General features: G+C 41.1%; 1 protein-coding gene across 7 annotated transcripts in view; it reads left to right on the plus strand.

The window, feature by feature from the left end:
- Window positions 1–22,785, plus strand: part of Ppp2r2b (protein phosphatase 2 regulatory subunit Bbeta) — a 508,455-nt gene that overhangs the window by 398,790 nt on the left and 86,880 nt on the right. For all 7 annotated transcript variants that reach the window (XM_010627064.3, XM_010627065.3, XM_010627066.3 and 4 more), the window contains 3 exons: window positions 11,279–11,376; window positions 14,292–14,457; window positions 20,456–20,568. In XM_010627064.3, the coding sequence (XP_010625366.1) occupies window positions 11,279–11,376; window positions 14,292–14,457; window positions 20,456–20,568 (377 nt within the window). The remainder of the gene's footprint in view (window positions 1–11,278; window positions 11,377–14,291; window positions 14,458–20,455; window positions 20,569–22,785) is intronic.

Here is a 22,785-nt window from a genome sequence, read left to right on the forward strand (position 1 = left end):
CTTTTCTCTTTTACTTTCCTTTTTAGTTTTATTTTAGGATTCCCTATTTTTAATGTTCATACAGAGATTTCTTTAACTGAAATACCGAATAGTTTCTTTGGTATGAAAAACTATAATAGTACACAGGATCCTAATGAGATAATTAATAATGTGAAATAGGAAGTAAAGGGCTAAAGGTGTAGGGAAAGTGGGAAGGGTGGGGGAAAGGTAATAAGGGAGAGGAAAAAATATGAGAAACTGAAAAAAATGGAATAAAGTGTTTTTAAATGGGGAGGGGAGGAGGCGGTGAAGGGAGGGCAGGGACAAGGGGAAAAAATGAGACTCAAGACCTATTATGTAAAGGTACAGAATCCCAATGATGAATGTAACTGTATTGTATACCTAGATTGTACCAATAAACTCAATAAAAAGAAAAAAAAAGTTGAGTCTAGAAGATGAACTCTGCCATAGGAATAAGCAAAACCCATAGCTGTGAGTGAAAGGCTTAAAAGGGATGTGTTTACAAAGGAGTTATAGATAAAGTAGATACAAGAACTACTGTAATAGAAATGAGAAGAGGGGCCGGGGATTTAGCTCAGCGATTCGGTGGCCTGCCTTGCAAGCGCAAGGACCCGAGTTCAATCCCTGGTACCAAGAAAAAAAAAAAAAAAAAAAAAGAAATGAAAAGACCCGAGAGACTGGTTGAGAAAGTGGGTTTTGGAACTAGAGTTAGGTTAAAATCTCAGCTCCCCTGTCTCTCAGTCTTGCAAATTTGGGCAAGTTATTTAACCCCTCTGAGCCATTTCTCCATCAGAAAAAAATGGGGAGTGGTGGAGACACTGAAGTCATGGAGTAATGATTAAATGATACAAGATAAAACCCAAAGCACAGCTTCTGGCTCAAGTAGGTATTCCCCAGAGGAGGACACAGATATGGATTTAGGAAGAGAGCACATGAGGAAGGTCTGCAGTGAGGGCTGGCACGCAGTAGCCAACTCAGGAGAAAACTCTGCTCCCCTTAACGACGAGATGGAGGCTTTTCCTAGACTGAAATCTCTGGAGGCCAAGTCAATAGCTAGTTAATTTCAGTGAGTCTTCTTCATGACCTTTGCAATCCATTCCAGCAGTCATGCCATAGTAAAGGAATGTGTGGCTAGAAAAGTTTTCCATTAAAGACCGACTTCCTGGAAGGATGATCTACAAATCACTTGGAAAGTTCCTGGCACCATCACCTGGGTCGGGCCTTTTTCAAAGCATCTGTAAATCTTCCAGAGGTCAAGGATGAGTGTGTGGATTTTTTTCTGCTCTCTGACAGATTTGTTTCTATCAGATATTAGGCACAGTGGTGAAAGCTACTCAAGAAAGGCCACAAGGAGGTCAGGCTACCCATGTGGAAGTGATCTTGTGTAGACTTTTCATCACATTGCAGTGTATTCAGGTAAGCAGCCTCCTGCTTTGCAGGCAGGTCAGCAGTTACTAAAAGAACAGGGTCTTTTTTGCTGTCAGCTTCAGGACAAAGAGAAGGAAAGAGAGAGAGCAGAAGGAGAAAAAAACAAAGAAAAAATGATATTTTCATTTATAGTAGTCAAATGGATCACTGAAATGCTGAGGTATGGAAGAAACCCTTCTAACACTAGATGTTTTAGGAATCCTATTAACCCTTATATGAAGATAGAGTTTTAATAGCATTTTTGTTACTGTCCATTTTTTGGCTGTGAGTAGAAATGCAGCCTGTACAAATCTCATTTCAGCTGATAGCGGTAACCAATCCTGGTTACTGGTTTATCACTCATACCTTCATTTCTGTATTCACTCTACAATTCCATCATGTTTTTGTCATCACTCATAATTTTCCCTAGCTGTTGCAGCTTTCTCGTTGACATATAAACAAGTTCTTGCAAGAATATAAACCTGCTGTCATGTCTATAATACCATTTTTAAACCGTTTCAGCTGATAGCGGTAACCAATCCTGGTTACTGGTTTATCACTCATACCTTCATTTCTGTATTCACTCTACAATTCCATCATGTTTTTGTCATCACTCATAATTTTCCCTAGCTGTTGCAGCTTTCTCGTTGACATATAAACAAGTTCTTGCAAGAATATAAACCTGCTGTCATGTCTATAATACCATTTTTAAACCGTTTTGTCCCTTCCTATACTTTTTTTTTTTTTTTGCATGTGGTCCTGAGGATGGAACCCAGGATGTCATGCCTGCTAGGTAAGCACTCTACCACTAAGCCACAGCCCACCCACCTCTTGCCTCATTTTTTTTTTGTAACTTTTTTTGGTAGCAAAACTCCTTGAAAGAGTTGTTCATAGTCACTACCTTCAATTTCTCTCCTCCCCTTCCCTCTGAAATCCACTTCCCACCAGTCCGCAGTAACAACACTTGTCAACGCTGAGAGTGACCTCTACAATGCTAGAGTCAAAGGGTCCATTCCAACCTTTTACTGTGCCCTTCGCCGTGTTCCATCTGCCTTTCTCAGCTCTTTTCGTTTGTAATAATATGTATAATGATATAATAAAATATATACTTTTAACAATTTATTACATTTACTAGTAGTATCTTTTTCCCACAATTAGAACATAACCTGTGTGTGGACAGAAATTTTATCTGTTAATTGATGTCTCCAGTACCTGAAATATCAGTGTGCTTAATGAACATTTTGGGTGAATTACTGGATTAATGAGTGAATCTATCAATATTGAGTCTTACCTGATTTTTCTACATTTTATATTATTCATCAGTGTCTGAACTGAATGAACTGCATGAAGTTTTAAATATTTTCTAAGTATCCATTGTCCATGGGTTGAGAAAAACCAGCAGGTGTGTATTAGAGTGCCTTTCCCATATGCATAGTATTATTCCTGTAGTTGGGTCCTGTGATTATGAAAATTAGTATAGTTTATTCATTCTCCCTTTTACTATTTACTTATTATGCCTGATACCGCTTTCAACTGTTTTAAAATATACATGTTATCCAATAAAAGTGTAATATTTTAAAATATTCTTCAAAATACCCCAACTTTGAGCTATAAACAGTGAGAGATTTTAAGTGCTTCATCAAATTTTAATTGGCACATTTGGATCTAATATTTTCTTTTTTTCTAAACCACTGGAAAGCATGGCAGCATGATACCTTGTCAACTATTAGCAGCAGCATCTTATTTTGTTTTCCATAGAGACTTCATGTTTTAGGAGGAAAATTTGAACTATTTTCCTACTATGTTATTCATGTATCTCTTTACACCCATCTAGACCAAAAAAGAGTGTATTATGGGTAGTGTTCAATTTGTCCTTTCTGCAAGTAATAGAGATCCTTTGAATACAGGGATATGGCAGAAATGTGTTAGTGACTTCTTACTTCCCCCTGGGTAAAAAAATAAAATACAATAAATTTTAAAAGATTGTTTTTCTGTGGTTCAAAGCCCTCCATTATTACAGTCTTTGTACAACCTTTCCTTTAAGAATTTTTTGCTATATTCCAGTCTAACTCTACTCACCAATACTCTAAATTCAATGCGCCTGAGGCCAAAGGCCAGTTGTGTTTTAGACTTTTTTCCCAGTATATCCCTGTATCCAGTCCAGGGACATTGCATAGAACATACATTCGTTAAACAGAGTTCCTTCATCTCAGGTTTATTTGCTCAGAATTCACGTTGGCTCTCTTAACAGTTACCTCCGTCTCTCTCCCGAGCAGCACTGTACCTTGGTACTCTTTCTTCACTAGCCCATCTGCTTTCTCTTCCTATGATTCTTGGGGGCCCTAATTTTCTAATGCTACAAAGACCTTTTAGGGTAGCTCCTCCTCTCTCTTGATCAGTCTATCTAGTTTTGCAGTCTTTAAGTACTATTGCAAGTAAGAAATTCCCCTTGCCTCACACCCCTTAAGAGTGTTTTTGCCGGGCGTCGTGGTGCACGCCTAATCCCCCATAGTAAGAAATTCCCCTTGCCTCACACCCCTTAAGAGTGTTTTTGCCGGGCGTCGTGGTGCACGCCTGTAATCCCAGCACTCAGGAGGCTGAGGCAGGAGGATTGCTGTGAATTTGAGACCAGCCTGGGCTACATAGTGAGTTCCGGGTCATTCTCAACTACATATTGAGACCCTGTCTCAAACCCCCCCCCCAAAAAAAATAGTGTTTTCTACATCCATCCAATCCATCTTTTGTTTGCTGATTCTTTGTTTAGGGTTATTCATTCTCTATAGATTGGTCCACTTTGGTTTTGGCTCTCTTTGGTTCTCATTCAGCAATCCATTAAAGAAAAAAAAAACCTGAGAAGTGTCTGCTATATGATGAGATACTCAGCTAGGCACTGGGGTGCCCGTGATGAACAAGTTCCTTGTGACATTTACAGCTTAGAGACTAAGGCAGGTATTGACAGTGATGCTAATGCCATTGTGATAGGTGCTAATGGCAAGAGATGATAACTGATAATGGAGAAGTAAGGGGTGTAATGGGTCTGTGTAATTAAGGGAGCTGTCTGTGGTTTGAGAAAAGGCACACAAGGCTTCCCTGAGTGATATCTGAGCCAACTCATAAATAAGGGGGGATTTTGGCTTTCACAGGGTAGGCACCATGGCTTGCTTACTGCAGAACATCTGGCCCAGCAAAATTTCAGGCCAAAGATGCACCAGACAGATGCCCTTAAAGTCTGTTTGGGTGGTACAGTGCCTGCCCAGGAGCCCCTGTCCCCCAGAGATGTGGGAGCTTTCTCATGTAGGCCTGAAGTCCTAATTGCACTGAGGTCGGCTGAAGATGTCCCATGTTGGGCGCATAATAGATCTGGATGATTAGAGAGAGCGTGTGTTGCCTGAGCAGTTAATTACTCTTCCGCTTTTGAAAGAGTAGGTGACAGATGGCAAACACCTTGAAAGCAGATTCCACTGTAAAACACAGGCATGCGGGCAAGTCTGGACAGCTGTCAGTGTCCCATTGGATTTTTCTGTCCTTACCGACTTAAAAATTTTTAAGAGTCCTTTGCCCTTTGGGCAAATTTTGTTCCAACTACAGGAAATCTCTCTCTTCTAGACTTCTCGGTTGCAGAAACTTGTTTTCCATGAAAAGAAATCTCCATCCACCCCCGTAGCCCTGGTTTGTCTCAAACCAGGTTAGTGCTGAGATTTGGTCATCCCGAGGAAGCCGTGTGAATATTGATGCGAACAGCATGGCATGCATTACTCACCTGCGTCCTGCCTTCTGGATTTTCACAGCTCAGGAAGCACGGTGGGCTTCCTGCACATTCGTGGCAAGAGCTTGGCTCCTAAGGAGGGTGTGGCTAGGTCCCTTTGTAGTCATCATTTTACAATGGATGTGAGTACACTGGAGTGGGCATTCTATCACAGTGAGCTGCTTTCACGTTTGAATGGTTGGAAGACGGTGCAGTAGGGAAAGGAAGAAACAAATCACCCAAACAGGAGCAACCAAACAGGTGGGAAGGAAGATTGGTTGGGTGGCAGAAGAAAGTGAGAATGTGCATGTGAGATTTGTACAGGGAGGCCGTAGGGCAAGGGACCAGTTTTTCCGCTTCAATTCACATTAATAATCTGACTCTCCACAAAGTATTATAAAGAGAATAAGAACGGAACCACATGTCTATTAGCATATGTTCAGACTCAAATAACAGAAAGTCTAGCAGTGGTTTAAACCACAGTGTCTGTTACTTAACAAGTCCAGACATAGGCGGTCCTGAGGTCGATTTTAGGGGCTCAGTGATGTCAACAGACATCCCATTTTTCCTTCTGTCATACTTAGCCTCTCAGCCTTGAGATCCTTAGGTTGCTTCATGCTCACATGATGGCTGACAGTGTTCCACATGTCATAAACACATATGACCACATGGAGAAAGGGAGGGAAGAGTTGTCAGTGCAGCCAGAAGGTCTCTCCTTACCTGCTTCCTTTTATTCAAGGAAGAAAATATTTTTCAAGAATCTGATTTCCTCTCCTTCCTCTCCCAATAGACGTTTCTTCATATTTTATTGGCCATGTATCTGAGTCATTTGACCACCTTCAGGCACAAGGAAGGCTAAGCATGTTTCTAGATTTTTCAGCCTCTACAGTGGGACAGGCAACGATAAAAGCAATGGGTACAAAGAGCCAAGCATGAGTCTCTGCAAAGGACTGGTGGTGTAGCTCAGTGATAGAGTGCTTGCCTAGCATGTATAAGGCTGTGGGTTCCATCCCTAGCATTGCAGGGCAATAAAGTCTTTACAACACATTGCTAATCATTAATGAGTTTGGACTCTAGTGGACTAACATTGAGACAGTACCATTTCCTGCACTGTACCCAATGTTTAAATAGCAACAGCAGCTATGATAAGATCTTAGGAATTGAAATTGTTGGATCCTTCTGCCTGCATTCTTTCATACCAGAGGAATACCACCACCAAGTCAAAGTTAAATCTAGTGTGCACAGAATTAATTATATTCAAATGAAAGAAAAAGCATTCTATTTCCAAATGCCAGACACTGTTCAAGTAACAAAAATATCAACTCTATGTCAGGCAGGAAGTGTGTATTGCACATAGTACGACAAGAATAGCAAGCATGCTTCTTATCTTGCCTGGCCGTAATCAAACCACACCCCTCCTATTTTGGTGGGAAACATTCTAATACTCTGTCAGATATCAAAATTTCCCAGAGAAGACAGATGCTCGTTTGAGACTGCAAACGAAGACCTAGGAAGGAGAGCACTGCTTTATGCAGATGGGAGGCATAATTGTAATTCCTACTGGGAAGACTCAGAATCCCCTGTTGGTTTAATGATCCAGTGTCATTGCCAATCCAGCTGAAAATCCCTATGTAGAAATGACAAAGGACACACATCACATACACACACGCGCACATGCCCACCCGCCCCCACTGCACACAATGCCATTTAATCAAGGCACTGCAGCCTAGAAGTGATCCCCCTCCCAAAGTCTTCTCTACCCAAACCTTCTGACTGCTGCTACCATTTTACCACTATTGACCCCGTTTTCCATCCTTGCTTGTATCCCTGTCCTAGATGAAACACAGAAAACCATCTAAAGCTGACCCCATCATCCAGAATGTCTCTTTAAGTATCGAGTGGGCAGAATTAGTCCAGTGATACAAGTAGGGGAAATGGCTTTAATATTATTATCTACCAGATGTTTCTTAGATAAAAGATAAAGCACTCAGTGGGCTCTGAAGGCTGAATTGCATTACACTTTCATTTCCACCCCATGATCGTTGTTGAGAGGCAGTGCTAGTGACCTGGCCAGCCAGGTGTTGTTCCACCCATGGCATGGACTTTGGGTTCAGGCCCTCGGGCTAGACTGAGTCATCGTCGTGTCAAAGCAGCTTCCCAGCTGTGTGAGCTGTGTGGCACCTAACGTTCCAGATGTCTGCCTCCACCCGGCCCTCTGGCACTGCCTGGACGATTGAGGATGAAAGCCTGGGGTCCTCCCTCCCGCCTTGCTCCTCAGGAACACAATCGCTAAGCCAGTATCTATTATTCAGATAAATGGGGACTTTATGAGATTATTGGTCTGAAACTTTTGTAAGAAGCTGAGGCTGATTTTTAAAAGGAAAAAACAAAAAAACTCAGTCTTAACAGTGCCACTTGAACTGGAAATGGGGTTACCAGGCCACTATTTTGTGGAAACTAAATCACAAATAGATGTGGACCAGAGAAACATCTTATCACCCAGGGTTTCCTTTAAAAACTATTTTAACTACATTTGATTTCCATCATGGTTTGGGGCTTTTGTTGTTATATTTTGGTCTATGTGTGCTTTATTCACATCCATATAGAACAGAGGGAAAAAACGCCCAAGTGTATAGTTTCTTGTTCAACAGTGTGATTAGGCTGGACACTTAGTGCAATACTGAATTGTTCTATAAACATGTAATTCAAGGGTGAGAGCCTTCTTGAACTGGAAGGACCAGTTCCTGTTGATCGCCATTTGAAGGGGTTGCTCTAACTTTGCTAAAGCCTCTTCCTCTTGTACCTGCACAAAAGTGCTTTTGTCTCAAGCTGCGTATGTTTTGCAATTTAAATTGCTCTCCCAAACAGCATGTTGCAAACACTAAAGTATGTGTTTCAGAAGTTTCAGTGTCTTGAGATTGGAATGCAGGATGATTCATGACTGTTGTATCAATTATTAAACAGCCCTAGATGCAGATATGCAGAGATGGATGAGGCAGTAAGGTATTCTGGTTACATCTACCAGTCTAGCAGTGATAAATGAGTCCGGAAACATGAAAGTTGAAAACAGGTATTAACTTGAGCTACAATGGCATATGCTCTGAAGGGGAAGGCAGAGTGCAGCCTGATATAAACAACCTCATGCACAGACCGACTGGCTGGTAGGATTAAGAGAGAGGTAAAGTCTGCAAGAGCGCTAAGGAATTTCAGGATCCAGCCATGCCTTTCTCTTGCCAGGTTCTTTTTTTCAGTGAGCGACATCCTTAATCTCCACCCCCGCTTTTTTTTTTCTTTTTAATTTTAAAACAAGGTCTTGCTAGATCACTAAGTTCCCCGGGCTGGGTTTGAACTTGCAGCCCCACCTGCCTCAGCCTCCCAGAGTACTAGGATTACATACATGTGCCACCTATACCCAATTCTTGCAACATTATTAAGAGAGCTGTGGCACTGAAGAATGATAACACTTTAGAAAACAAGGAGGCCATGTCTTGTTGTCTAGACCATGCCTAAGAATTGATAATGTAAAGTTCCAGTAATACTGGCTGGGATCACGCGGCTTAGATGTGAGCTTGATCCTAGCTGCTTTGACCTGCGTGGATCTTAAGAGCGGATTGAACACATTTCCAGAGTGTAAGCAAAAGTACAACATATATGTTATCTCAAGGAAAGCAACTTTTGTTTCATTTCTTGACTCCTGAGCCCAGGGTTTACACTGAGAAAAGTTACTTATCTCTCTCCCCATCCCCACCTTCACCAAAATGAAAGGCCCACTTTTTCGTTAGAATGAATGAAATAAATCCAAGAGCCCAGCACCCCTACAGCTGCATGTTAACATTGTTGCCCGGTGGAAGGGCACGAACTACACACAAGCAGGACCTAAAAGTTGAGCCCTGGTGCATGAGCAGGGCGTTGCTAACCCCAGGCCTGCTCTCCCTATCACTCTCCCATTGCTCCCTGCTACTCTCTTTCTGGGAAGTGTTAGTGTTCAAGCAATTTGAGAGCCTTGACTCATCCCTGAATACTTGACAGGGCTGGAAAGTGAAAAGAAACAGCCTACCTGCCTTAGGCTCTGTCCAGGTCAGGAAGCTCTATGCTTGACCATTTGCTAACCCCCTACTGCAAAGCTAGAAGCAGTAAGTGATGTGAGCAGCCTGCAGCGCTCTGTGCTTTACAATCAGGGCATACCAAGGCAACTCCACCTACTAAGCCACCTTCTCTCCTGTATACATGAAAGTGATTTGCTAAGATGCACAAACCATAACCAAGGAAAGGGATTGCTTTCCCAGCCATGTGGGACTTTGTTACTCTTCAACTCACAGGCACTGGTTATATAAGCAGGCCTGCTAAAGTTATATCAAGACCTCAGCATAGTTTCCTTTGTGTTTCCTTAAGCTTTATGGACTGGAGGCGTCTTCCTGAGAAAATGGACTTGATCTCCAGTTTAGATCATTAATAAATAAGAAATGGGGTAGCCTTTTCCAGATGAAGGTTCTATAGACCAGAAGTCATAAGCTGGTTACCTGTAGACTGTGTTCAGCCCAGAAACAAGATAATTGTTATTGTCATGATGTTGAAAAAAATCGTTACCAAAATATAAAATGTAAGAGATTTTTGTGTAAAATCTAGATACCTAGCCACTGCTTCAAAAAAATAAGAACATCAGAAAATGCAATATTTTGTTGCTGCAGTTGCCTTAAGCTGAGTAGTTACTTATCCCTTAAAAAGAGCCTCACAGCCTTTCTCATATACCTTGATTACTTCATCCATGTTATTCCATGCCTGTGTAGGATTTGGGTTTGCTACCTGGGAGGTGAATCATGTAAGAGACCAAAATAAGAAATTGTGAATTTATCTTTAAATGTGCCTAAATTGCAAGTGACTAAGGCTTATGCCTATTTTTAACTTCTGCACAAAGGATGACTACTGGAGGCTTTTATATACAGAAAAAGATACTTTGCTATACATAAAGTAGAGAATTTTACACTACTTACCTGAATAAGTCAAACATAAAAGGAAACCCCTGAACTGATGATATAAAAGTAAGATTGGAGATTTCAATTATTCAGGGGTAATTGCCTTACTTTTCCACCTCCCTGTTTCCCCTTTGCTTTCCTTAGATAGACATAATCTTCAGAATGTTCCTCAGGCAAAGGCCATAGTCATAATTCCTCTGCCTCTTTTCTTTCTTCTTTTCTTTCCTTCTTTTTTTTTTTTAAATTCATTTGCACTCTTGGTAGCAATTGTTGGAGCCCTATGGGGGAATAATTGGGGAGAATTAACCTCTGACATTTTTCTAAAAATAGCCCTAATAAATCTAATCATAGGGAATTTACCTGTCCGGGTTCCTCCAGGGGTAACCACCATCGAAGAAAGACTTGGCAGGCTGGCATTCCTTCAGCAATTATCTGTGATCTGAGTTACTGGCGCCTGTGCCTTTTCTCCTTTTAGAAATAGAGAGTGCAGATTGCCCTTTTCCCTTTGACCCCATGACATTTTTTTCTCAGCATCGTTCTCCTGGAGTTGGAATAAGCCCTTGTTTTTCCAGAGAGTGTGTTGGGCTAACATGAAAAGAGGGAGGCTGGGTCAAGCTGGAGCATTTATGTCACCCTTCCTCAAATTTCCAAGGGTCTCTTTCTGCTCTGTTCCTCCAATTTTGGCATCAGAGGTCCGAGCTTCCTACCTCTGTTTCATTTCAATGGTCAGCCCTAATTTTAATCGCCACAATCATCACCAATCTGGGGAAGTTTCCCGGTGTTGAAGACGCAGAAAGGCAAAAGGCCACGAGCAGGTGAAGGGGCTGTGGTTGGCAGACATCATCCAAGAAGACTGCCACTTCCCTGAGCCATAAAGAAATTCACTTTCCCAAACAAAAAGGTCCAAACACGTTTTTCCCTTTTGTTATCTCCAGATGTTCCAAGAGACCACCGTGCAGTGTGGCATCAAGGAAATTTACTTTCTTAAGTGCCACTCCTTGCAGCATTTAAAATACGGAACATAAAATCCTTGTAAATTCCACTACACAGACAAAGCTCTAAGCCCTTAAATGCATAGAAAAGTATGTCTATTATCTATCCTTTCAAAGTAAGTGTGCAGTTACTTAAATTGCCTTTGTCTTCTTCTTTTCAGCTGACATTATCTCTACGGTAGAATTCAACCACACGGGAGAATTACTAGCGACAGGGGACAAGGGGGGTCGGGTTGTAATATTTCAACGAGAGCAGGAGGTAAGTGGCAGTGAATGCAAAATGCCCATTTTCTTCTCTTTTTAAAGAAGGCCTCCTACTGTTCCTTAATCCTCATATGTCGCCCTTAACCTTGCTTCTTTGTTCGCAAACTTAAAACTGCCAAAAAGTCATTAGCATCGCCGCCTCCGCACTCAGACTCACAAAAACACCCTAAAAAAGGGCTTTTCCTATGCGTGGCCTTATCTTTCCACGCCTGGAGAGTGCACATTCAAAAGGTTTTTACTTGTTATCTGACCTGCAAAATTCCACGGGTGCTTATTGAGCATAGCTCTTCCTTTTGACTTGACTGTGTCCTCAGTGTATTGAAATCCAGTCCCCCTTGACTTCAAGGACTGCCAGAATCTGCGGGAGGGGAAAAATAGATTTATTTGCCAACAAATGTGAAGAGGACAAGTTGAGTCAGAAGAGGAGAAAACAACAGCTCATCCTCCCAACAGGAGTGGAGTTCCACAGAGTGGTATCTCAGCAGAAGCCCATGGCAGCCTCATTAGCATAGAGAGACAGGAACTACCTGGCACCGAGTGCTATATGCAGCATGACTTCTGAGTCTGAGACCGAACTTCTAGTGACTCTCACAAAGCCCATTTCTTCCTGAGACTTGGGTTCCACTAGGAATTGTTTCTCTTTTTCATATAAACTGAGATTTTTTTTTGGTGTCTGCTTCTGTTTCATCAGAATGGAATTATGGCCCAATTTGATTTCCTGGTCCTCCCCTGGCTCGGTCTCGGGGTTTCCATCAGGCTGGTCTGTGTTCTGGTAACTCTCCCATCTGCCACTGCCTGGCTCTGAAGTCACCCGGCACTCGGAAAGCAAGAGGGAGGCCCAGTGTAAGAGGAAGGCTTCACAGGAGACTTCCCTAACAGTTTGATGCTTGCTTTGTGCCTCCAAGCCATTTGCATTACACCTCCCCTCAAAAAAAGGAAAGCCTCATTTAGAGGTGATATATTTGGTAATTGCACATTATTTGCAATTAATTTCTATAAGGGCATCCTAATCCCTTGGGGTTTGGTATAAATTCAAGTGTTCAACATTAAATCAGGCACCCAGCCTATTGCATTGGCCCTGGAAATGTGAAAATGTGGTTGGCAAGTAGGAACTAATAGCTCTTCGTGACCTGGAATTTTTCCTGCTTTTCCAGAGCTGCCTGGTGCTAATTGGTCTGGCACATACTATACACACTTGACAGTCTGATTTGGATGGTAGCAAATCAACACTCTTCTAAATTTATTGTTAAGGTGGACTGGTGCTCAGTGCAAGTAAGCCGGGTAGTACTAGCGAGTGTCAGCATATAAAGTCCTTTGAAAACTGATTTTCAGACCTTCTCTGATTTAAAAAAAAAAAAAATCCAATTAGGTTCTCAGTGATGATAAAGAGGAACCCGAGGAGCTATTTAGCATAAATTACCCTAGGCAGCATGTCGCCAGTAATATCCCCACACACACATTTTCTGTTAGCTCTTTATAGGTTTCGCCCATTTTAATTTACAGAAATATTTGAGAAATCTGATTCATTAACAGAATGATGTGGAATACATTTTCCAAAGTAAGGTGGTGGGGTTCACCGTCAAATAAATGTGAATGAGGATAAAGAATACACAGTTAAGTGTTTGGCTTGTTGAGGTGTTTGGAGATTAAAATACGAGCTGAACCTCACCAACAAAGCCATGTGACATCATTTTAGACCAGTCTTGCTTTTGACTTTTGTGGGTGAACTTTGCAAGCCCCAAAGAGGCTGCTCGTAGAACCCTCCATGCTGGGGCCAAGGCTTTCGACCTAATAGCTCTTCACACCTGGGTCCAGCATCCTACCCACTGCTAAGCTGAGATATGGCTTTGGATCTTCTGTTTCACATAGGAGCATTCCTTAAACCCTTTATCAAAAATCAAGCTTATATAACATGTTTAAAAAGACCCAAATTTGAAATTGTGAGCAATTTTCCAAAGTCTCAATCTCAAAGTTTCTGGGAATGATCCAAAGCACCTTAAATAAATCCTTGGTGCCTTTTTCCCCTTTTTTTTTATCACTTTAGCTCCCCCTTTTTCCATCCTCTTCCTCTTTCTTTTTCTTTCTCTTCACTCTTTCTACGGGCCCTTGATCTTATGTTTCATTCTTTCATCGTTTATTTAATTTCTGCTGTTTGTGCTTTGCATAATCAGTGCTAGAAGAAAACCAGAGGTGAAATCTCCTTCTCCTCTTAAAGATGCAGGTGGCACCTCTGTGCTCCTGTCTGCTTCGTGACTCCTTGGGGAAAAAGGAAAGCGCAACGTTCAAATCTGTTCTTTATGAACTGTGTGACCTTGGGAAACTCATCCAGTATCTCTGATCCTCATTAACCTATTTGTGTGCCCTGCCTCCTGCCTCTCAGAAACTTTGTGTGAGGATCGGGTGAGTTATTGAAAGGCCAATGACCATAAAGTAATAGGACAGTAAAAGTTGCAATTGTTACAACTTTGTGCTTTTCGAAAGGGATTGATATAATCATCTGTGGGCACCAGCCTGGGATATCTCACTCCAGAAGGTGTGTGAGACATGTGCTGGGGTACACAAAAAAATTAAAACTTCTATTTATATCAATTTTAATGTCTTGTCCCATTTTAACTTCTATTTCTATACACATGTTATGATCTTATTAGTGAAGAAGTCTGTGTTTTAACTTAAAGTAAGCACCTGTGTGTTGGAGATACCAACATTTACCTACAGGAGGAATGATCTAAATCTTTGGAGGCCCCTGAGCTAAGGTAGCGCATGTGATCGTCCTGGTCTTGGCCTCATTCCACAGTGACACAGCCTCCCCTGCCCACCCCTAGTGACCCTGATCAGAGAATAAGAGGAATTGGTGAGTTTGAATTTGGCTTCTATGTCTTAACCTTTTGTGTAATTTTTCCCTTTCTACAGAGTAAAAATCAAGTTCATCGTAGGGGTGAATACAATGTTTACAGCACATTCCAGAGCCATGAACCCGAATTCGATTACCTGAAGAGTTTAGAAATAGAAGAAAAAATCAATAAAATCAGATGGCTCCCTCAACAGAATGCAGCTTACTTTCTTCTGTCTACTAATGGTATGTGGGGGTGATTTTTCCTATTTGACATTTTCAGAGATATAGTCAGCCAACCATGTATGTCAATCTCTCTCAGACTCAATTTTCTTCTGTACCTTTCAGGCTCTTAAAGAATTTAGAAACCACAATTGCTACATGCGTAGCAGTCCCTGGCACACACAGAGTAGGCCTTCAGTAAATAATAGCTATTCTCATAAATGTCAACTTTATGACCCAATTATATGAAACCCATTATCTGTAGTTTTCAACTAATGTAGATTATTTGCAGGTGTTTTTCAAATATGACTTCCTGTCTTAAGATTCACTGCATGCTATTCTGGGAATAGATTTCAGGAAGCCCGACGTCCTCTCTCTGTGAGTTTGGCATACTGAATAGAGGTTATTAATCCCTGCACATTTATTTAGGGTCTGAAAAGCAGATGGCTGTGTGTCATCTGATGAAATCAAATTCTAAGCTGGGGATCATAAGAGATAGAGACCCTGCTAAAAAAAAAAACTGATCAAGAAAAGGGGTTCCTTCTCTGTCTTCCAAACTCTTATACCATTTGTTGACTTAGGGAAAAATTGATGGAAATAGGTCCTTGTCACGAGCCGGCGACGCAGAGCACTGTCCAGCAGTGTCTCAAACCTGAAAGAGCAGCGGGGTGGAGATGGGGCAGAGAGAAAGGAAGGACGCCAAGACAAGAGTCTGATCAAGGCGGCGTTTATTGCCGGCAAGCACCGGCCTTTTAAAGCAAAAAACCACAAACTATTATGGGATGGATTTACCATAGTAACTGAAAGGTCACACAGGAAAAGAGCAAACAGGTTCACCAAAACAACCCACTGTGAGTAGTAGTAACCCGGACAACCACACATCTAAAGGTCAGAGACAAGAAACTGTAACTTTCAGGAATTCCACAAAGGAAACACTCTACCTGCTAAACTGAAGAAACTTAAGACATACAGAGTTACTAAAGTTAACAATACTTACAACCAATACTTATGATCCCCACAGGTCCTGAGAGAGGAAGTTGAAGGTTGAGTGGAAGGCCTCGTGCCACATTCCCTCAATATGTAGAATTAGAGGGGTGAAGGGAGGGCAGGGACAAGGGGAAAAAATGAGAACCAAGACCTGTCATGTATAGGTACAAGAGCCCAATAATGAAAGTAATTGTACTGTATACCTAAAATGTACCAATAAACTCAATGAGGAAAAAAATATGTGGAATTATCTACCCTCTGGGTTATTAAAACCTTGCAAAAAAAAAAAAAAAAGAGTCATCTGTGCTGAAAACACTTTGAAGTACAGTTGTGCATTAAAGGGTGCTAATTGACTAACATAACAAGAAGATTGCTGTGTAGAAGTTAAACACCGTTTCCCAAGAAATAAGTGAGGAAGTCCATTCATTCATTTTGTGTGAGTCGATGAGGAGTAGACACTTTCATATGAATCAAGAAGCAAAGGATTTGCTTTTTACCCATACCCAGTATGGAAGAGTGGAAAATGCTTGTAGATCAAGTTAAAAATTGCAGATATATCTGTAATATGATCAAGCATGTTGTTTTTAAAGAATAGAAGGAAACGCACCAAAAAGTTTACCACAATTAATTTTGCATTGGGCATAATGGTTTAAATATTTTATTCTCTTATCGTCTTCATTTCCTAAGTTTGTACAATGAGTCATGTGTTAATCTTACGGAAAAACAGCGAAACTTTTAATGCATAGGAACCCCAAATCCCCCTAATCCAAACAGAGTGTACGAATGTAAAATATGAAAGCTCTGAAACTTACGGTTATCCAAGTGCAGCTCGTCTCTTGACCAGGTCTCTACGCATCTGTTTTCCCCAATTCTAAGTAATTTAATTTTCTAATAACTATATTTATTATTCTGCTTAATTTTTGAAGCCCTCATTTCTTGGGAACCAAACCACACGACTTTGTGACAATTTCTTCTCTTTAATTTTGCTGTTCAGGTTTCATTCAAGGGCTCTGTAGTTTCAATACTACCTGGAATAAAAGAGATTTCTGCTGGTTTTGACTTAATTACTTCTGGCAGAGGGAAAATGTCTGATTACCTTCCATAGCTAGATTATGTTATTTTATGAAATTTAGCCTATTGATTATTTCAATAAAATTCAGACTTATTAACTACTTTGTAGGGGGGATGGGAAGGAAAATGAAATGCAATGAAGATTAATTATATAGCATAATGTTTTGTTAATTGAGTTTTTCAATAGTTTTTTGATTAACAAAGATATTATCTTCCCATTTGGGATGCTATTTCATATGCCAACAGTGTCTCAAAATGATTTTTATAAGAAAAATTCTCATGACCTTATGTGATTTTCTTTTTTTATACTCATATTGAGGTTGAAGATCTCCCCAAAGCCAAATAGGTTAACATGCAGAAATTAATGAGAGACAATTGGAGTTACTGTATAAAAGCAAAAATGAAAATAAATGATAAGACTGTGTTTAATGCTACCACAAGTGATGATAAAGTACTCAGAGAATCAGCCAGAAGAAAGAAAAATCCATTCCTCATAGTAACAGCTTACATGTTCCTTAGTCTTTGTTATCCATAAAGCTTCAAGACACTGAGTCCAAAAAAGTGGTGTGCGGGTAAAGTCAAGAATGACTCAAGCAATGCACCCACAGGGAACTGGATTCAATTCTCCATCAATTATCTTTTTAAAAAAATTACGCTTGTCGCATGATAGTTGAGTGTAGTTTTTGCCTTCTGCTAGAATGTTTTCAGCTTAATAATTTTTAATGAACAATATCACTAACATTCAGTTGAGAATCTACACCTTGAAATTATTTGTCATGTAAAATACTTTGCTTTACCTAACCTCCTTTTTCTGCCTTTAAACCTATGATAGAAAGAGGAGATACACTAAATTTCTCTTTTTATGAAAGTAGTATGTCTTCATTGGAAAATGCAGAGAAGCAAAATGAAAATGATAAAAGTATTCTAATCCAGAGAGAATTACTATCAATGTCTTTCAAAGAAAGAATAAAAGGCATACATTAACCTGTTTTTTAACAGAAATGCATGGAGTCTACAAACTATTTTGTAACCAGGTTTCTAATTGACTAATATAACCCTTAATAACAGAACTATTTCTTAATTGTTAAATCTTCATCTAATATACTATAACATTTTGAACAACTAACTGCCTAGTATTCCCTTGTTTGATTTTTTCCCTAGTTTTTAATAATTCTCCCACTAGTAGACATTTAGTGGTTAACAAATTATCACACCTATAAATTATATATGTTTTTATACGTACATATTATGTATATATAACAGATTCCTATAAATATATTTATAGGGATATATATGGTATGGGTAAATATATAATAGGCAAAATACATTGTCAAATATGGAGCACGTTCACTAAAATAGTTACATAATTGTACAAATATGAAAAAATGCAAAAATTCTCATAATAGTTATCTATTTCTAATGAAATTGCTATTGTTGCTATTTTCACTTTCTAATTGCAAAGACATCTATATTGTTTTATATAATAAAAAGGGGGAGGGGAGGGCAGCGGAATGGGGAAAAAACAAAAATAACCAAGATACATCATGTAAAGGTACAAGATCCCAATGATAAATGTAACTGTATTGTTTGCTTTAAATGTACCAATAAACTTAATGGAAAATAAAAAAGAAGGGGAAAATGATAAAACTCTTTATATGCAGCATTATTATAGATTTACAGCTGTCCCCAAATATCTACAGGGGGAAAAAACACTGCAAGAATTTGTGCCAAAATATTGACAATGAATTCTTCCTGACTAAAAGAACTATTAGTGGTTATTATTCTCCGTGTTTCAAATTCTGTGATTTCTCTTTCTTTCTATAGTGAATTGTCATTCATAGTGAGGAAATATAAGGTAAAAATTGCCTTTTTGGGCCGGAGATTTAGCTCAGTGGCACCATGCCTGCCTTGCAAGCACAGGGTCCTAAATTCGATCCTTGGTACCAGGAAAAAAAAACTGCCTTCTGTGTGGGATGGGACATATTCCAAAGTGAAATAATAAAACATTTCTGATGTTAAAATTCACTGACGCTTGGACTGCTCTCGGCCACAGCTGATCAGAAGCTAATTAAGTGGCTATAAATATGGCCATGGTCCATTCTGTTACCCTAAAAAGTAGTTTTGTGTGCAGCAGCATCTCCAGAGAGGGTGGGGTGAGAGGTGCTGGCATGAAGGTAGATCCTTCTAAATTAATCCCACAGGGGGGCAAACATCTGCACCTTTTGCCCCAGCGTAGGTTAGGGTGAGTACGTGGGTGACAGTGCACAGCTCGGACACTTAGCACCTGCTGGGTGGATCCAATGGAACCAGCCCAAGAGCTGTGGAAACGGGGATGCTCATCTGTTACGGTAACCCCCTTGCCCTTCAAAGTCCACGGTGTGGGACATCTGAGATCCCCGGGGGGACGAGCCATTTGTTTCCGACGGCTTTCAAGGATCATCACGGTGACTTCACATTGTTTGCCAGATCTGGCCTCCGAAGGAGAGGATATTTGGAAGTAACTGTGTGGAGTCAAGTGAGGAGAAATGGCGGCATGAGATGAAGGGCGCAGGAAATCCTGTGAAAGGCAGAGCAGAAGGGCAGCTTTTGTGCCCTGACAGGACTGCAGAGAGGAAACAGGGCATCATCGTGAGGTAAAGCTAAAGCCACCAAAGCAGCTTATTATTGTTATTACTGCAGAGTGGCTGCCCAGTTTGCTAATTCTGGTAACAGCTGACTTTGGCAGATCATTACTAGAAGCCCAACATTATGCTGATCACTCTACATGCTGTGATTCACTTACCCCAAGAGGAATTGTTATAGTCTCTTGAATTCTGTATTCTCACCAGGAATACAGTGTTCCCTCCTCTTTACATGTAAAGAAACAGAGGCAGGCACAAAGTAATTGTCTTTATTTGTATTTTTGACTTGTATGAAATATACTTCCACTAAAACATTGTTGTTTGCCTGAAGTGCAAATTTTAGTGGGCGTTCTGCACTATTTTTGCTACTTTATGTGGTAATCTTATTTGTCATTCAAGAAATACTGGTATGTGTCTTCTGCACAAGAATCCTAGTGTTATGCTTTGGGTCTAGATGTCCCCCAAAGCCTCACGCAGGCATAGGCAACTTTTTCAGAGGTGAATGAATCTATAGCGTGTGATCCTGGGATAAAAGGTGTGTGATTACTAAACCAGTTCGCTGATTGGCTTGGCACTGCTCTATTCCCAGTAGTCTTTATAATATAAAAGGGGCGGGAAGATGCTGTTAAGATCCCTTATGGTTTTGCTACTTCCTTTCAGCCCCTCTGCCATGTGCCACGCTGCCTTGAAGCCAGCCAATTATGGGCTGAAATCTCTCTGAATTGTAAGCCAAATAAACCTTTCCCCCTTGAACTTTAGGTGTTGTGTATTTTGTCTCAGCAATGAGAGAAAATAACTGACACACCTCGTCTGTGGCCACATAACTGGCAAGAACTAGACTGGAGATTACGTGCAAGGTTGTCTGATCCCAAAGCCTACTGTGATAGGTACAAAGAAATCAAGTGAGTCCCTGTCTTCCAGAGAAGAAATCAAGTATTAAATAATGGATGGAGGGTCTGATAATAAATTGTACCTAATAACAGATATGATTTGTTTAGCCCAGACACGTTTCCTTAAAAGACAGAACGTACGGCAGACATGTACTAACAAAAAAATAAGAGAAGCCAATTGAAAACACTTTTCACAGTAGAAGGTGGGGCATGCCGTGTCCAGTTCCCAAGAACCTCTTGCCCCTTCACTCCTCCCCCTGCTGTGACCCTTGTAGGGTCTCATCAAGTGGTATAAAGTGCTGGGACAGCCCAAAGATGACATGAGATTTACGCACTGCGGCCCTTTCTATGAGCCAGCTTCTGTAGCCGGCTTCCTACCGCTCCCTCGACCTCTCCCCGTGGAGCCTTCTCACATTTCCCTCTAGCTCTGACTTCCTCTGCTTGTCCCCACAGATAAAACTGTGAAGCTATGGAAAGTCAGTGAGCGCGATAAGAGGCCAGAAGGCTACAACCTAAAAGATGAGGAGGGCCGGCTGCGGGATCCTGCTACCATCACCACCCTGCGGGTAAGTGCAGAGCAGTCTTGCAGCCTCCAGGGGCAGGGAAGGCGTCCTCAGGTTTGCCACGTACGGACTGCTGCGGCAGGCTACAAGCATAACGTGCATGGGAGGGCGCTTGGGCAGAGACTCAGCCTAACCCAGTCTCTGGTGGCAGATGGAGGAGCCAGAAAGATGCCAAGCCCTAATGACTACAAATCTACGCTTTTCCTTTTGTCCCCGAGGACCTGCCACATGGCTGCTGCCATACGTTACAATATTCTTAGCCTCTGTCGGTTCACATTATCTAAAATGTCTTGAGCACCTTCTGTACTCGGAGCCCAGGGAGGAGACTACCTGCCTGGAAAATTGCATTGTGATCTTGTGACTCCGAACAGAAACTTCAGAATCTTGAGGGGCTTAGGTTTCAACTCTGCCACTTAGCGGAATCTCACAGTCACTTAACCTTGCTGAGCTTTAGTCATGCAAGTTATTTTTAGTTCCTCCATCTGCAACATGGTGACCTTAATCCCTACTGCCCACGGACCTCTGACGTTAAAGTGCAGGGAGTATGGAAAGCCCTTCCTCTCCACAACACACGATCTCTGCTCTCAGTCCAAGTGGTTCCTTCCTGGCCTTCCAGAAATGCATATCCTGGTAAGAAGGGAGGATTAGTATAACTTAATATTCAGAGGATTATAACTCTAAACAGAGTAAGATGCGTGCACGTGAAGAGATTGTCTAAAAGTTGCAGTTTTACTGAAGGAGGAAGAAGCTCCATTTGGTTCTGGGAGGCCGGGAAAGGCCTCGATAAAGTGGTAGTGAAAATGGATTTCTAAAAGTGAACTTTTAAGGGAACTCTCTCTAGACGTAGGTTAGAGTGGTTTAAGACTGGATGATGAATTTGGCTTTAAATGAATGTGTTCACTGTGAGCAGTAAAGCAGGCACATGTTGGAACCAGCCCTAGCCCCAAGGGACTTTAAAACTGTAAAACATGTGCTTGCAGACACCAGCTGCTCCACTGAGGACCAAACACTGAGAAGGGGAGATAGGGAAGTATACGCGGAAAAAGGGGGCTCTTACTCTGGGTTTAAAAGCATAAATGGGAACTAGACCGTTACTCTATGGCTGATTAGCTCACTTGTTCGTTCATTCATCCGTCCATCCATTTATTCATCAAGTGCTTTTGAACAGGGACTCTTGGCTGGCCACTCTGGTGCTCGGGAAGTTATCCAGTCCTGAAAGGAGCTGAGTCTTTCTTCAATTGCACTCCGAGCCAGCACCCCACGGGCTGCTCAGTTTCCTCCGGTCAGCCTGCACTTTCCATCCTAGCTAACTTCCCTTCAATACCTGAATTAAACTAGGTGAAAGAGGCACACACCCACCCTGATGTTCTAAGTGTGCAAAGATGTTTGGAGACTGAGAGCGGAGCATGAAGATAGGAATAACCAGTGGATCTGGGCTGGCTTACTCCCCCTTACTCTCCCGCTCGTCACTGTGGGCCCTTCACTGGAACCGTTGTGCCTCCAGTGTCTTACCTGAACTTAGTCTGTGTGATGTCTGGCTCACGGAAAGGGCTCAGTGTTAGTCCCCTGATGTGGTTAAAGTATTATTACCACCAACCACCACCATCATGACTACTATTACCCCCTGCTGATCATTCATATTCATTTTATATCTTTATATATGTATATAAAGATATATATATAAAGATATATATATGCCTTCTATGTATAGAAAGCACATTTTTCTTTGTAATTTTTACACTGTTGTGTTCATTTAACAACCTATTCATGGATATCAAATAGGCAGTGAACAGTGTTCTGGTGATACAGCAGATAATTAAGACCATCTTTTGCCCCTTGAGGGCAATATCCTGGGGAAAAACCAGTGGATCATGAGGAGTTTGTGCCAAAAATCTCTGTCCATCTTGTCCTTGTTTGCTGTGTGGATGGAATTTCATAGTTGCTATGGATCCCTACTGTCCCTGACCTTCTATGGGACTCTGTATCATGCATAACCCCTTAAGGAATTCATCCCTGTGATGAAGAGGAGAGAAAGCCTGTTTAAATTCCCAGTAGAGCAGAGATCTTCCCTATGGCAAGACAGTGATGCTAATGAAATGCACTTCATAACAAACATAGAAGGAGGCCCTGAGGTATTGGGAGATAGAAAATTGCAGTTCTTGTTTTTGCCTTATTATTATTATTATTATTATTATTATTATTATTATTATTATTATTATT

This window comes from Fukomys damarensis, unplaced genomic scaffold (assembly GCF_012274545.1).
Source record: "Fukomys damarensis isolate Sample0158 unplaced genomic scaffold, DMR_v1.0_HiC HiC_scaffold_3, whole genome shotgun sequence".
NCBI lineage: Eukaryota > Metazoa > Chordata > Mammalia > Rodentia > Bathyergidae > Fukomys > Fukomys damarensis.